Consider the following 14,327-nt stretch of genomic DNA (forward strand, 5'->3'; position numbering starts at 1 on the left):
TGAGGTAGATTATTTTATTATCTTACAAAACCAGAGCATAGAGAAGTAATCACCTTAGGTTACATAGCTAGCAAGCGGCAGAACTTGCTTTGATTCCTAGCTGTCTTAACAATATATCATATTAACTTAACAATATATCATATCATACAATATATCATATTAACTTAACAATATATCATATTATACTCCCATTCTATCAGATTATGCATATAGAACATTTGGCCTGGTGTCTAGTACATAATTACAAATGTAATCAATAGTTACTTATCTAACTGCCTAAATCTTTGAGTTAAATTGATACCCTCAAGAAATTGGGCTGTTTTTACTGTATCTTGACTTAGTCCCTGCCATACCATTAATTATAGACAGTGACTTCCCAGCCCATGGTTTTAACCACTACTTTTTGTTGCCTCCGCCTTTCTAGTTGATCTGTCTCTACATTAAGTTTTAAATCTATGGTAGGGACCATATCTGTTTCATTTATCATTGTGTACTTAGACCTTCATGTAGCAGCTAGCACATTAAAAATGACCCAATTTTGTTCTATGAATGAAGATGTTAAAAATCTGACATTTAAAAAACTAATCTTAGAATTATCCGTATCACCTGTAATTGTGGTTTAGTTGTTTCATGTGTCTTGTTTTTCCCTGCAAGGAGTCTCTCTGCTTCTGTATTCTGCAGGGCATTCTTACCTGGTCCTACAAGACCCCTGTTGGGTAACCTGTATCTGTCCTATGGAGATCACTCAGCTTTCAGCCAGTGAGACAGACTAGGAAAGGATAACATTTTGGTCTATAACTGGAATCTGTTAGAAATACTTGAAACAATTTGAAAGGGTGTATTCTAAGAAACTAAATATAAAAAGAAAAAACTTTGGTATTTTTTTCTTTGCCTTTCACATTAAATCATTTCAAAGAAAAATAATTTTATTCCAGGGGAATCTGTTTTTGTGAGTTAACTCATATTTTCCTCCTCTCCTCTATCTAGAATGTCTTAAACCATTCTACCTTATGAGAAATTGGATGTTCTTGCAGATAGTCATTGTGGGAGAAAACGTTTCATTTAAGTCCCAGATGAGGACCGAAAACTTGAAATCAGAGGAGCATCTGAAATCAAGTAATATTAGGTAGGATAAAACTTACAAGGGATTTCTACGTGTTTTTATTCATTTTTTAGAGATGTATGTTAAAGTATTTGTATTTCATGAACACTAATGGAAGACTTGGAGACTTTGTGAAAGATTTTATTTTGACCAAGATGGGGGAGGGGCATGCTAAAGATTTTTTTTTTAACCTATGTGGCTTTATGAGAACTTTGGCATGTTTACTTTGTCATGAGCATTTGTATCTTGTGATCCAAGGAACAATTGTTTAAAAATTTACTGAAGTAAATTTAAGAGATTTTTATGTTATGTACTAGTTTTCTGAATATTTATAAGCATAGAGATGTGATCTATCTTGTAAATTATTCTCTAGAATGAAGATTTTGTGCTTCAGTTACATGTATAGTAATATATTTGCGTGCCAGAGACATCAGCTCTTGTTTCTTTACATCAGCATGGGATGCAGTTAAGCCTCCCTAATGCCTAAAGAAATATGTTTATGATAATGTACTAGAGAAGTCTTTTACATGATGAGTTAGTAACTCTTTGCTATAGCATCTTATAATGACAGAACATGGGAAGATGCTTAATTTTATAGATGTGGCCTTTAACTGAGAGGTGATAGTTGCTCCTGCAAATCAGTGCTGTGACAGTGACACCTGTATTGAGGCTGTTTCAAAAGATTTACATTATTCTATAATGCTTATGAGCTCTGGTTCTAGGAGTAGATTGCAGGTGGATCCCAAGCCCTGGAACTTCTTAGTTGTGTGACCTTGGGCAAATTTAACCACTCTGCACCTCCATTTCCTCATTAGCAAAATGGAGAGCTTATATCTCACTTGGTAGAATTGCTGTACAATTCAAAGATTTTATAATAGGTGAAAGCATACATGATCTAATTGTATTATTAGATTATTAATTTTTAACAGATGGATTTAGAGTCTGTTATCATTAGCGTGGCATTTCTATAATTTATAGTTTGTATTATCAGATCCAGTTTTTAAAATACTAAATAACGACATAATGACAACTAATGTTTAGAGAGAAAAAAAAAAAAGAAAAACATCTGACTCAATTCTTTAACTCCTTCTTGGATTTATTTTCTGTTCATACTATTATGTCTTCATGATATCTAAACAGTTTATTGTTCTTTTGTCACTTGGCATTGTGTGGTGGTAGAGAACCTAGGATTTTTCCACCTTGAAAAATCTTCAACCCAATGTGTCTGCAGAAGGAATCCCATGAAGCAGTAGAGGGGGAGTGGACATTTGACTAGCCAGTCAGTAACCAAATGAGCAAAGTAATTTGGTGGTCACAGTCAGATGACCTCCTCTTTTTGAGGGATCACTTATGTTATTTTATGGAATTTGTTTTATTTATTCCCCATAGTATCTCATCTCCAAATGGCTGCTTACACACATTTACCTTTTCAGATACCCAGCTGTCTAAGCTAATAATCTGGGAGAGATTTTTGTGCTCTTTCCTCTGCTTTATCTCCCTTCTATTAGTTTAACTTCCAGATATTTGTTCAGTCTGAGTTTTTCCATCCACCTGTATTATCACTTTCTCATTTCCAGTCTTGAGCTATTAAAATCCATCTTTCAAAAATCTTGTAGAAGTCATTTTAAATAGCAAATCTAACAATGCTATATACCTTACATAAACTTAAGCTTTGGTTTTTTTATTCATTACAGTGTAGGATTTGAACTCCTTAACATTCATATAATGCTTCTCACAATCTCCTGTCTTCCTTGGTGTTCTCCAGCTTCATCTTCTGAGGCTTCCTACCAAGTAGTGTTCCAGTCATCTTTACTCACTGACTTAGCTTTGCTTTTCATTGTTGTGTTATTTTCTTTTGCCTTCTCTTCCTTGAAATTTCCAGATCACAACTGGCTCTTAATAAAACTAGGTACATGGGCAGGGGTTGTGGCTGAGCGGTAGAGCACTTGCCTAGCACATGCCAGGTGCTGGGTTAGATCCTCAGCACCACATAAAAATAAATAAATAAATAAAATAAAGATATTGTGTCCAACTACAACTTAAACACACACACACACACACATTTTAAACCAGAAATGTTTAAAAATAAATAAGTAAAACTAGGTACACATTTTCAAAGAATATAGATTGTGCAGTGAATGTTATGGTATAGAGCTTTGGAGTATTAGGAAATTTTAAAATGCCTGATAAAGTGCCATAGGGAGAAAGCTGATTAGTATTTTTACTAACATACTGAGAAAAGTTCCTTTAGGAGCTTTGGATCCTTGAGTCTCAGCAAAATTCAACAATGCCGAAATATGATTTGGTTTTCTGTGATTAACATCATGAGACATACTGATGTCTGAGAAAACTATATATTGCATATGTGGTTTTGTGAGTGTGTGCGTAAGTGTACTACACTCACTTTATAGTATCTGGCCTCTTATTTAGTGTAAATTATTATGATTAGGTTCTTGATTTATGGATATAATTACAGAATATTGTTACCCCTAATTGCTCCTTAGAACTCTGGAAACAAGTAAACAAATTAACACAATAAGAAAATCTACCTTGGCCGTTGCTCACACTACTTCCACCCCCCAAGGAAAGAAATTAACCTCTTCTCTCAGAGTAAAAGGGAGTGGTGGGCCAGGCCCAGTGGCGCACGCCTGTAATCCCAGCAGCTCAGGAGGCTGAGGCAGGAGGATCAAAGAGTTCAAAGCCAGCCTCAGCAATTTAGCCAGACACTTAGCAACTCAGTGAGACCCTGTCTCTAAATAAAATACAAAATATGGCTGGGGATGTGCCATAGTAGTTGAGTGCCCCTGAGTTCAATCCCTGGTACTCTTACCACCACCGAAAAAAGGAAGTGATTTGCCTTTTCTCAATAGCTTTGAGTTTAGAAGATATGGGTTTATATTTCTGAATTCTCTTTATAGAGAAAGTGGATCTGGAGTTCAGATAGAAGGAATCTCCTATTTATGTGCCCCCAGTTTAGAAATATCTTGTATTTAAACCATGAATTTTAGAGTGAATGTTCTTAAGAGAATGTAATCTTTATTTGTTACCTTGCATTGTTATATAAGTGCTGTGTATGATCAAGGAATTGGTTTAAAAAGATAACCCAAATTTTAGGGTTCTTTTTTCTTTTTTTTTAAAAATTATCTTAAAATGGTTAAGTATTAAAATCCCCAGTTCTCTGGACTGTTACTATCAAACATTCTCCATCTTTTTTTCCTATGTACTCTTGTATTAGGAATTCTAATGTAATGATTAGGAACTAACTAGGTGTTGGAACCAAACTGATTGAGTTCAAATGCTATTTTTACTGGTTACTAACTTTGATCTTCAGCATGTTACTTAACCTCTTATCTCCTTGGGTTTTCTTCAGGGATAAAGTGGGGACAGTACTACGTAGCATGAGTTAAATGATTACTTTCTGTAAAGCCCTTAGAACAGTGTTTGACAATAGTAAGTTCTGTGTATAGTGTTAGCTATTACAGTACGTGGTGCTTAGAATTCATGAAATTACTTGTAGATGATGATGTCTCCAGGAGTGCTGCTTCAGACTGTTAGTCTTCAACATATTTGTCACTCAGTGATCCAGACTTTATTCAGTCTTTTAATCACTTTTTATTGCTTGATAGAAGTGATTAATTTCTCTTATTTAATAAGACAATATAGTAAATGTTTTGAAAGCTTTATATTTTATAAGTGTTTTGTAAATAATGGCATGGTGATGTAATTTTTTAGATTCTTGGCTCATTCTTTTCATTAATTTAGCTTAAAGCAGGAATGAAAGAAAACTCATGTTGCCGTACCCTATGCCAAGAGAAAATATTTTGTCTCTTTACAAAAGCATTGGCTTTAAACTATTCATCTACTGTACATATTTTTCCCCCTTGTGTGTGGTGCTGTGGATTGAATCTAGGGCCTTATGCATGCAAGGCAAGTACTCTACCAACTGAGCCACCCCCCACCCCAGCCCCTGTACCGTAAGTCTTTAAAACCAATTGAACAATTGAGGTATAGTACTTTTTTTCTTAATGAAATAAAGTAATGTAATAGCCAACTTTGTCCTGTCCTGCTTTTGCATAAGATCACATATCTATTTATTTTATTTCTTATATATTGTACATAATAAAAAAGGAAAATTAATACTTCATTGAGGCAGTATTCCATATTGTGGCAGAGAAGGGGACATTGGTAGGATAGTAAACATGATATGCTCTTAGATTCTAAGAGCATAAGCCAATAGCCTTGTGACAGGTTTTTTTTTTTTTTTTTAATGCCAAAAGTTGATACCTGGTCCTAGGCTGTGTGGATAATGGAATTTGATGATTATGATATCACATTTTAGGACTAAACATAACTAATTAATACTGTTCCTTTGTATTGGTTGCTCATGAGATTTGTGGTACCCCACTGTGATTCTCTTATTTGAAAGCTTAGTTTAAAACTAAACATATCTTCATAAAGACTAAGAAAATAAAAGGGCTCACTTTGTTTTAGTTAAATTAAAATTCGTAATTTCTGTTAAATACCTAAAACATTATGTGTAACTATTTACAGTAAAAATTTTAGAATCTTAATCTCTAGCTTTCACATCAAAAAGTTATTTTTTAAATGAAATTTACTACAGTTACTTTTTTCATTTTTTGCTTTTAGTTGACATGTATAATTGTCAGATTTATGGGTCACAGTGTGTTGTTTCAATGAATGTATAATAATCATATCTCAGGGTATTTGTATAGGTGTCACCTCAAACATTTATTATTTCTTTGTGGTGAGAACATGCAAAATCCACTCTTCTAGCTATTTTGAAATATTTAATACATACTGTTAACCATGATTATCTTGCTAGGCCACATAACACCAGAACTTATTCCCCCACCATAATTACAACTTTGTGTCCACTGACCAGTGTCGTCTTATCCTCTCCTGCCCCTTACCCTCCCCAGCCTCTGATAACCATTCTTCTATTCTCCATTTCTATGAGTTCAACTTCTTTAGATCCACATATGAATGAGGTCATTAAGCAGAGTATACAAAAATGACTTAACCTTTTCCTTTCTTCATTGGAAAAATGTTTATCAAGTGCCTGCTGTGTGCTAGGCACTGTGCTGGTAGGCAGCCTTTGCAGTGGTGAGCATTCTTATGATATGTACTATAAAGAAAAAACACAAAGTGCTTTAAGAGTATAAATAGGAATGTCCTTAATCTAGATGGGTTCTGACTCAAGAGAAGGAGTAAGTCATAATTAACCAGACAAAGAGGAGGAGGTGTTCCTAGCAAAGGGACTGTCCTTTACAAAGGCCTAGAAGTCCAGCAGTGAAACATGGAGATCAAGGAGGGAAGAGTGGTAAAAGTTGAGTTCTGAGACTATACAATTTTGTAGGACACTTTAACAAAGATTTTGTTATACACCTCAACAACAGTGGGAAATCATTTATGTAAAGTTGTAAGTAGATAATTGATAGATCAGGTTTGCATTTAAAAAATTTTTTTGGTAGTTGTAGATGGACAGAATGTCTTTATTTTGTTTTGATGTGGTGCTGAGGATCGAACCCATTGCCTCCCTGACAACATGCTAGGCAAGTGCTCTGCCCCTGAGCTGTAGCCCCAGCCCCCAGGTGTGCATTTTTAAAAAGAGCCTTCTGACAGCAGTGGGAGAACACAATGAAATGGAGCAAGTGAGAGGTGGAGAAAGCAGTTTCATGGCTTTGTAGCAGTTCAGGCAAAGAAGAAAGTTGCAGCGGATAACTTACCAGCTTCTGCCTTTAACAACTGCAAAGCCATATATATTTGCTAAGGTAAAAAAAAGAAATGTTAGAAAGACAACCAGGCGTGGGATTGGGGGATGGACCATAAGTTTGATTTTGGACTTCTTGAATACAGGCAATTCCTGGAGAATATGAGAGAGAAAAAACAGGCATCAGCTAGAGAGAAGTGTAGGGCTGAGGTGGGAGTGGAGGTTAAAATATATGAAAGGTTTGGACATGTTTAAATGCTAAAGGAAGGATCCAGTAGAAGTTTAAAAATTGTCAAAAAGGATAGGTGTTGATTAAAGGAGCAAGCCCTTACAAAGAGCATACATAAGTGGAATTTTGGTCTTAAATAAGAGGTACTATACCTCTGATCTTTTTAACAAGAGGTAAGGAGAGGACAATATACATGTAGTATTTAGTAAATGTCAATTGTTTTCCCTGAGATAAAATAGGTCTGTCATTTGGAAGTGAAGAAGGGGGGAACAACAGTTTGATAAGAGTGAAAATTTGAAATAGCTGTGGTAACTAGTATATGAGAAACACAGTAGGATCCTTAGCAGCAGCAAGGGAAAACTTTTTAATTTTAATGGATAATCATTTAATGTTTACCTTTAAAAAGTCAGATTGAAGGAAAGCAGCAAGAAAGTCAACTACTTGATAAAAGAGGTCACTGATGATCCTGTAAGCTTTTAAGTAATGGCCTCAGTTTGTCAAGATCTAGTGTAGCTACCCAGAATGTTCAAGCAAGAACATATAATAGCCTTAATTATATTGTAATAAATTGTTTCACTTAATTTATATTGTTATTTATGTTGGTCAGGCCTAGTTTGTTTCTAACTGATATTCTTTCTTCTCCTATCTAGGCAGGCAGAAGTCCTGAAGGCTGATATGACAGGTATTGGCTAACTTATTTCTTTTTCACAGCTTATTTTATACCATTAAATTAATGAAAGGATATTCTCTCTCCTATATTACTTGTAGCACTAAATCCTGACCTAGTTGCCAAAAGGGATGATAGTTTGCTGTTTGCTGTATATGTTATTTTTATACTTTGAATTCTTACGTATATACTTGTCAGCAATTGTATATAACATATGCCACAATTAATTGAATATTACCTAATTTAATATATGTAATCACTTTTTATGAACTTTTTATCATCAGTTTAACTTTTATCATCAATTTAAGATATTCAGAAAATAATTTATATTCCATATAAGTAAAAACATAAAATTATGGTGTTTGGTTATTATTTTCCTAGAGAAAGTGTTCTTTTCCTATTTATCATTACCCAAATTGAGTAGGAATAAGCCATCAGAAAAAATGTTTACAGGAGAACTCTACTGAAAGCTTTTAATTCATTGAGCTGTCTTGCCACATTTCTTTCTTTTTTCCCCATATCTTTGCTGCTTTGAATAATAGCTGAAGTCTTTTTAAAAGAATTCCTGGGTTAACCACTGACAGGAGCAGATTTTTAACTCCAAAATAAAAACCTATTTAGTAATAACTATGTAGTGATTAGCGTATCCTCCAGTGATAATAGATCTCACTATAATTTTTAAGGATTTTAGTTCTACAGTAAAACCCATGAAAAATTAAACTGTTTTGATAACTAGCATTCCTGCCAAGATTTACAATTCAAGAAGGTAAATACTGCTGAGGTATCTTTTTCTCAATTTCTAGAATCACAGGCTGATGGTTGGAGTTCATGGGTTATACTGTCATCTTATTCGAGAAAAAAAGGAAGGCCTATTATAGGTTTATTATTATCCATATTGTATGTATCATTGTCAGCTCTGAACAGCTACTGTATTCTGCTTTTGAATTAGCATGGAAGGCATAATCTGAATCATCTGACAAAAGTAGTTCATGGAGCAGCATCAGGCTATCTATGCCATTTTCTTTTCTTTTTTTGAAGTATTTAACAGCCTCAGTAAATAGTCTTAGAGTTTGACTTTTATAGGGAACATTTAGCTGCCCAGAAACTTTACCTAACATTAAATCTTCTTGCTTAAATGAATCAATGTGATAGAGTTAATGATCTCTGATAGTCCCCTTTTTTTTGCTATCAGTGAATCAAAACGGTTAAATAAATCTATTAATCTATTAGTGATTGAAAACTTAATTTATAATAGACTTTATTCTTATTAGTCAGTAAACTCTTTTGAGCATTAACTCAAATATATAGGAGATTCTATTTGCAGAATAGTATTGTGGTGGTTATTGATACGATTATCAGACCTAAAGAGGAGTAAAGTTTAAGCCATTGTGCAGCAGTGGATTCCTAAAAGAAATGAAATACCTTAACTGGTATTTATTGGAAATATATAATTCAAAAGTCCATTATTAAGTTCTTCTACTGAAGCAACTTGCTGTCAAATAATAACTGATACCTAAAATGCCTTGAAGGACTTTGGCATACAGTATGACAATATGTATAGTCATAGTCTAACTTCCTGATTTTAGTCTACACCCAGGCTCTCATCTGGCCTCATAAGGAATTTACTCCCAGTCTTTTACTGGCCATTCTTCACATTAAATGGCAAGTGTGGATTGCTCACAAAAGTGACTTAGAGTAATTGATCACCCATTAAGATAATTCCTATTGCCATGGCTTTATTGGATCGACATGTATAAAATAGGAATAACAGCAAAATATCCAAGCAACGTCTGGATGGCGAGCCAATATGAGAATTCTATGTGAACACTGTTGAGAATAATTCAAAATAAAAAGGAAAAGTCCGCTTTGGACAGAGATAACGGGAGTGTAGAGATTCCAACTTGATTGTCCATTATTTCAAATAGAGTGACTTACTGTGAAGCATATGGTTTCCAGTGGTATGAATATGACCAAACCAGTAGCAAAGGATAAACCATTCATATTTTTTTTTAGCCATTTCATTTCATGATATTATTTCAAAACTAAAAGATTAACAAAAATGAAAGCATCTTAAATCACAGCCATTAGCTAAAAGGTGGGCATTTGAAATGTGGTAATATAAAACTTCTGCCTGGAATATATTTAGAGTAAATTTGCTTTGGGGAATGGAAAGGGAAGGAATTATTGTTTACCTGTCTGTGTGTTGTATTTTTGTTTTGTTACTCAGATTCTAAGCTGGGTCCAGCTGAGGTCTGGACATCCAGGCAGGCTCTGCAGGACCTGTACCAGAAAATGCTAGTTACTGATTTGGAATACGCTTTAGACAAGAAAGTAGAACAGGATCTGTAAGTATTATCATTTGGGATGTTCCTGTAAGATCAAGACTCTCACCAAGACTTTAAAACTGGTTGGTTATTTTTTAACCTACCTTAGAACAAACTTTTTTGGTAGGAAGAAATTAATTATTTTTGTAACTTTTTTTTTTTTTTAAACAAAATATCTGGCCATTGATATTTCAGGTACAGTTTTAAAGGTAAGAAAGAAATGTTTAGAATGGAATCTTATAAAGGGCCGTCTTTTAGAGCATATCAGAAAAACATATTTCAAGTGCTAAGAATTTTTGATTATCTGTTTTCAGTCCTACATTTAAGTCATGATTTAAACAACAACAACAAAAAAAAACTTTAGAAAAATGTTTCTTTGGTAAATGTGATCCTATAAATTTCTCCAGCAGAAAAATGTATATGCATTATAGAAAGTTAATCAAATAAATTGACATTTTCTTTTTTCCTTCCCAATACAAATTAAAGATTTTGTGTATTTAGGCTATTCCATTTGTTCTTTCTATGAAGGGTAAGATAACAGATAACCAGATTCCCAAGTGAGTAAATAAATACCTCTTGCAGAAGGCCCTGCCTTAAAAATTGGATCAGGGACATTAACCTAGTGGAAATTTGAAAGTCAGTGAAGAGATATTGTCTAGTAATGTCCATTACCCTAAGTTGTGGTGAAGATAAGTTTTTCCCGTTTGTTTCACCTTTTTTATATACTTTATATTTTTAGGAAACCTAGTTAATAGAGCTAAATAGCAACTAATCAGAATCCATGTCTGTGGTATTAGAGTCAAGATGAGATCTTGGTAGCAATAATGAGGGAGTGATGACCTCCTAAATCATTAAAAAAAAAAACCTAGTACCTTAAGTTGATGTTGATTTAATTAAAATTAGGTGCTTTTTTAGTAAAATTTTATAACTCTTGTGTTTACCTCCTTTTAGTTACTATGATTTTCAAGTTACAGATTGTATTTCACCAAAACTGAATGTAAACTGATTCTCTAAAACTATTAGTTATGGAGGGAAGAAAGTGCTATGGGAAATGGCTTTTGGTAAAATAAGAGATAAAGCATAGCTTAATATTTACACCCCTCCCCTTTACATTGTCACTTCTTAGGGTACAGTTAGGTATTTTTGGCACAATGTATGGAATTTTGTTAATAGCTTATTTTTATAATCTTGCCACTGTAGTTCTGATTTTTATACTAGATTTTCTAAATAGGCTCTAATTGTAGTTGCTCTAAAAGATTAATAGCTGAGGCTACAGTCTTATTATTTAAATATTTGGTAAGTGTTTACTAAATGTTGGATTCTACTGCATGTCTAGTCTTGTTTAAGGGGGAGCATAAAGTTATTTAAATACATGAATAACTTTAATGCAGGTTTACTGTCCAGTGTGGTATAATTATAACAAACAGTTCTTTCTTGTTCTCAGGGGGACCAGTGTCTGCCCAGTGAGTCACTGCTATACCAAATAGAATTACATTTTGTTTTCAGCTGGAATCATGCCTTTAAGAATCAGATCACAACACTACAAGGACAGGCAAAGAATCGAGCAAACCCGAATCGGAGTGAAGTTCAGGCAAACCTTTCTCTGTTCCTAGAGGCAGCTAGTGGCTTCTATACCCAGGTGAGTTCTTCATTGTACACCATTTCCTAGTATTAATAGTAAATATTCTTCTCTTCTCACACATCTTTATTTCATCTAAACACATTGTATAACCACTGTAAGAATCATCTAGGGGTTGATATCTATAATCTCAAGTGAATACAGGTTTCTAAAATTATTTCCCAGAAGATTTTTAAAAACTAAAGACTCTTAAGTTGATTGGTTTTGGCTTATAGGTTGGAGGTATAACTGTATGAATAGAAAAGGGGCAATGAAAGCAAAGTTTTAGTCAAACAGTGGAAGTAATCAGTTCCAAGTGTGAGTTTATGAGTATGAATATAGTTGTTATGAAAGCAAGCTATGTTATGCTAGATAAGAAGTAGTTAAATTTTCTAGATAAGAAGTAGTTAAATTTTGCCAGATACAGTGGTGCATACCTGTAATTCTAGCAATGTGGGAGGCTGAGGCAGGGGGAATCTCAAGTTCAAAGGCCAGCCTGAACAGCTTAGTGAGACCCTAAGCCACTTAGTAAGACTGCCTCAAAATAATAAATAAAAGTAAATTTTTTAAAAGGGCGGGTGGTGGTGCTGGGGATGCGGCTCAGTGTTTAAGCACCCTTGGGTTCAATCCATGGTACCAAAAAAATAAAAATAAAAAAATAAAGAGAGTAGTAATAGTAGTAGTAGTAATTAAATTTTGTAAAATCAGGTGGGTTTTTGTTATAGTATTATTTATATAGGAGAATTTATCTTGGCTTTGAAATGTTTTAAACTACCTACAAAATGGAATAACTTTTTATTAGTTTAAGTAATAAGATATTATTCATAATTTTCACAAGATTTTTCTTTTCCTTGGTCACATCCAGATAAAAATCAGGCAAGGAATGAATAAATTTTATTTTTGACCATGGAATTTTATTTGCTATAAGCATAATCCTTTAAATTCCCATATTATCAATTTGTAATTTAATTAATAAAATTTTATATATAAACTAGCATCATAATATAGATCTTATACTGAAGTCTTGGGCCAGTTCTATGTTGCTTGCTACCTACCTATATTTGCCTTTATGTTCTTATTCTTTTTTTTTTTTTTTTTTTTTTAAGAAAAATAAAAGCATTTCTGTACTGGAAGACATCAATCATCTTATAGTGGTTATTTATGTTTTATTTAGATCAAAAACATTCATCACAATTTGTAATTGAAAGAACTCAAGTATAATTCGTATTCTCAAAATTCATTTTCAGTGTTATGCCAGCTTTTAGCAGTGTAAGCGGATGCTTCTGGAAAGGGAAGACTCTTTACCTTCTGCAATACATTCAATAGCCATTAGACAGATTGGTTTGTTATCTTAAAATTAATTCTTAACCTTTTTTATGATGTGATATACATATGATTGGATACTGGTAAATCAAAACAAATATGCAAAGTACATTTTTATTGAGGAACCATGGTATTTATAAAAGTGTTCTGTATGCTGGTGAATAATAAAATCATTCAAGTGTCTCATATTTTATAAGAGAAAATACAAGGACAATTTAATTTTGAAATTAATTTTTGAAGTTTTTATAAGCATTGATTCTTTCCTACCTGCATTCTACAGGCAGTGGTTGACCAATTATGAATGATAGAATAAGTACCAACAAACTTCTTTATTTTCACATTATGCTTTTTTTAGACTTTTCAGATGTTAACATTATTAGGACTTGCTTTTTATTTTGACTTATTTTACCATTGAAACAATTAATAGTGTTACTAACAAAAATGTTTCATACATCTTTCTTGGTTATATGCAGTACAGACTCGTTTATCAGATTAAAGAAGTAGATCAATTCCAGATCATTATATGACCACATAGACTGAAGTTTTGAATTTTAATCCTTAGTATAATTGCATGCCATTGGAGAGTAATAACATGTTCTGATTTGCATTTTTAAAAGATTACTTGATATTGGAATTGAGGATAGAAGCTAGTTTGAATGGAAAGAAATGAATTTTGAAGTATGGCCAATAGGGCTTCCTCTGATGGATTGGGTTAGGTTTGTGGAATTCAGGGTAAAGGAGTCATCAAAGCTGATAAATCAAAGAGTAGCTAGTTGAATGGTTGTATCGTTTACTAAGATGGGAATCACCAGGAGGAAAGGAACTTTGTCCATGTTAAATTAGAAAGATGCCCATTTGATGTTAAAGGAGGGTTGTCTAATAGGTAATTGCATAAACATGTTTGGAACCCAGTGAAAAGGTAAAAATGTCATGGTCATAAATTTTATGATTACAGTACAGAACCCTTAGTGGGGAACAGGTTTAGCTCAAGAGGAATAACAGCTGCAGGTAAAAGAAAATCAGGGAAAGGGGACTTGGGAGCCAAACAAGAACATTTCAGTGAGGAAAGGAAGTGATCAACCCTGTTTGAGTGCTGGTAAGAAGTCAATTAAGATTTTTAAAGTGTCCGATTAGATTTGAAAACATAGACGTCATTAGTGGGCTTAATAAGTAACATATTTCTTCATTTCTAAACCTTTTTCATATTCTAATAGAGGTAAGTTTATCGTAGACTTTTTAGATTTCAGTATATAAGACTAACGGCAAGTCACCATTTAATTTACAGTGTTTTTCTTGCCATACTGTATAAAATAATGAATGGCTCATTTTATAA

The 14,327-nt window shown here is 33.4% G+C and overlaps 1 protein-coding gene across 9 annotated transcripts in view; it reads left to right on the forward strand.

Moving 5' to 3' along the window:
• The window catches only part of Smg7 (SMG7 nonsense mediated mRNA decay factor), an 82,351-nt gene that overhangs the window by 37,905 nt on the left and 30,119 nt on the right, over positions 1 to 14,327 (forward strand). For 7 of the 9 annotated variants that reach the window (XM_046419542.2, XM_046419545.2, XM_046419544.2 and 4 more), the window contains exons 2-5: positions 988 to 1,126; positions 7,713 to 7,744; positions 9,957 to 10,074; positions 11,560 to 11,692. In XM_046419542.2, the coding sequence (XP_046275498.1) occupies positions 1,011 to 1,126; positions 7,713 to 7,744; positions 9,957 to 10,074; positions 11,560 to 11,692 (399 nt within the window). In that variant the 5' untranslated portion in view covers positions 988 to 1,010. Of the gene's footprint in view, positions 1 to 987; positions 1,127 to 7,712; positions 7,745 to 9,956; positions 10,075 to 11,497; positions 11,693 to 14,327 lie in introns of those variants that run through there. The other 2 variants (XM_046419543.2, XM_046419550.2) reach the window with 2 other exon arrangements.

The sequence above is a fragment of the Marmota monax genome, unplaced genomic scaffold, assembly GCF_021218885.2.
Source record: "Marmota monax isolate L192 unplaced genomic scaffold, Marmota_monax_Labrador192_F-V1.1 WCK01_AAM20220418_F8-fsc00209, whole genome shotgun sequence".
NCBI lineage: Eukaryota > Metazoa > Chordata > Mammalia > Rodentia > Sciuridae > Marmota > Marmota monax.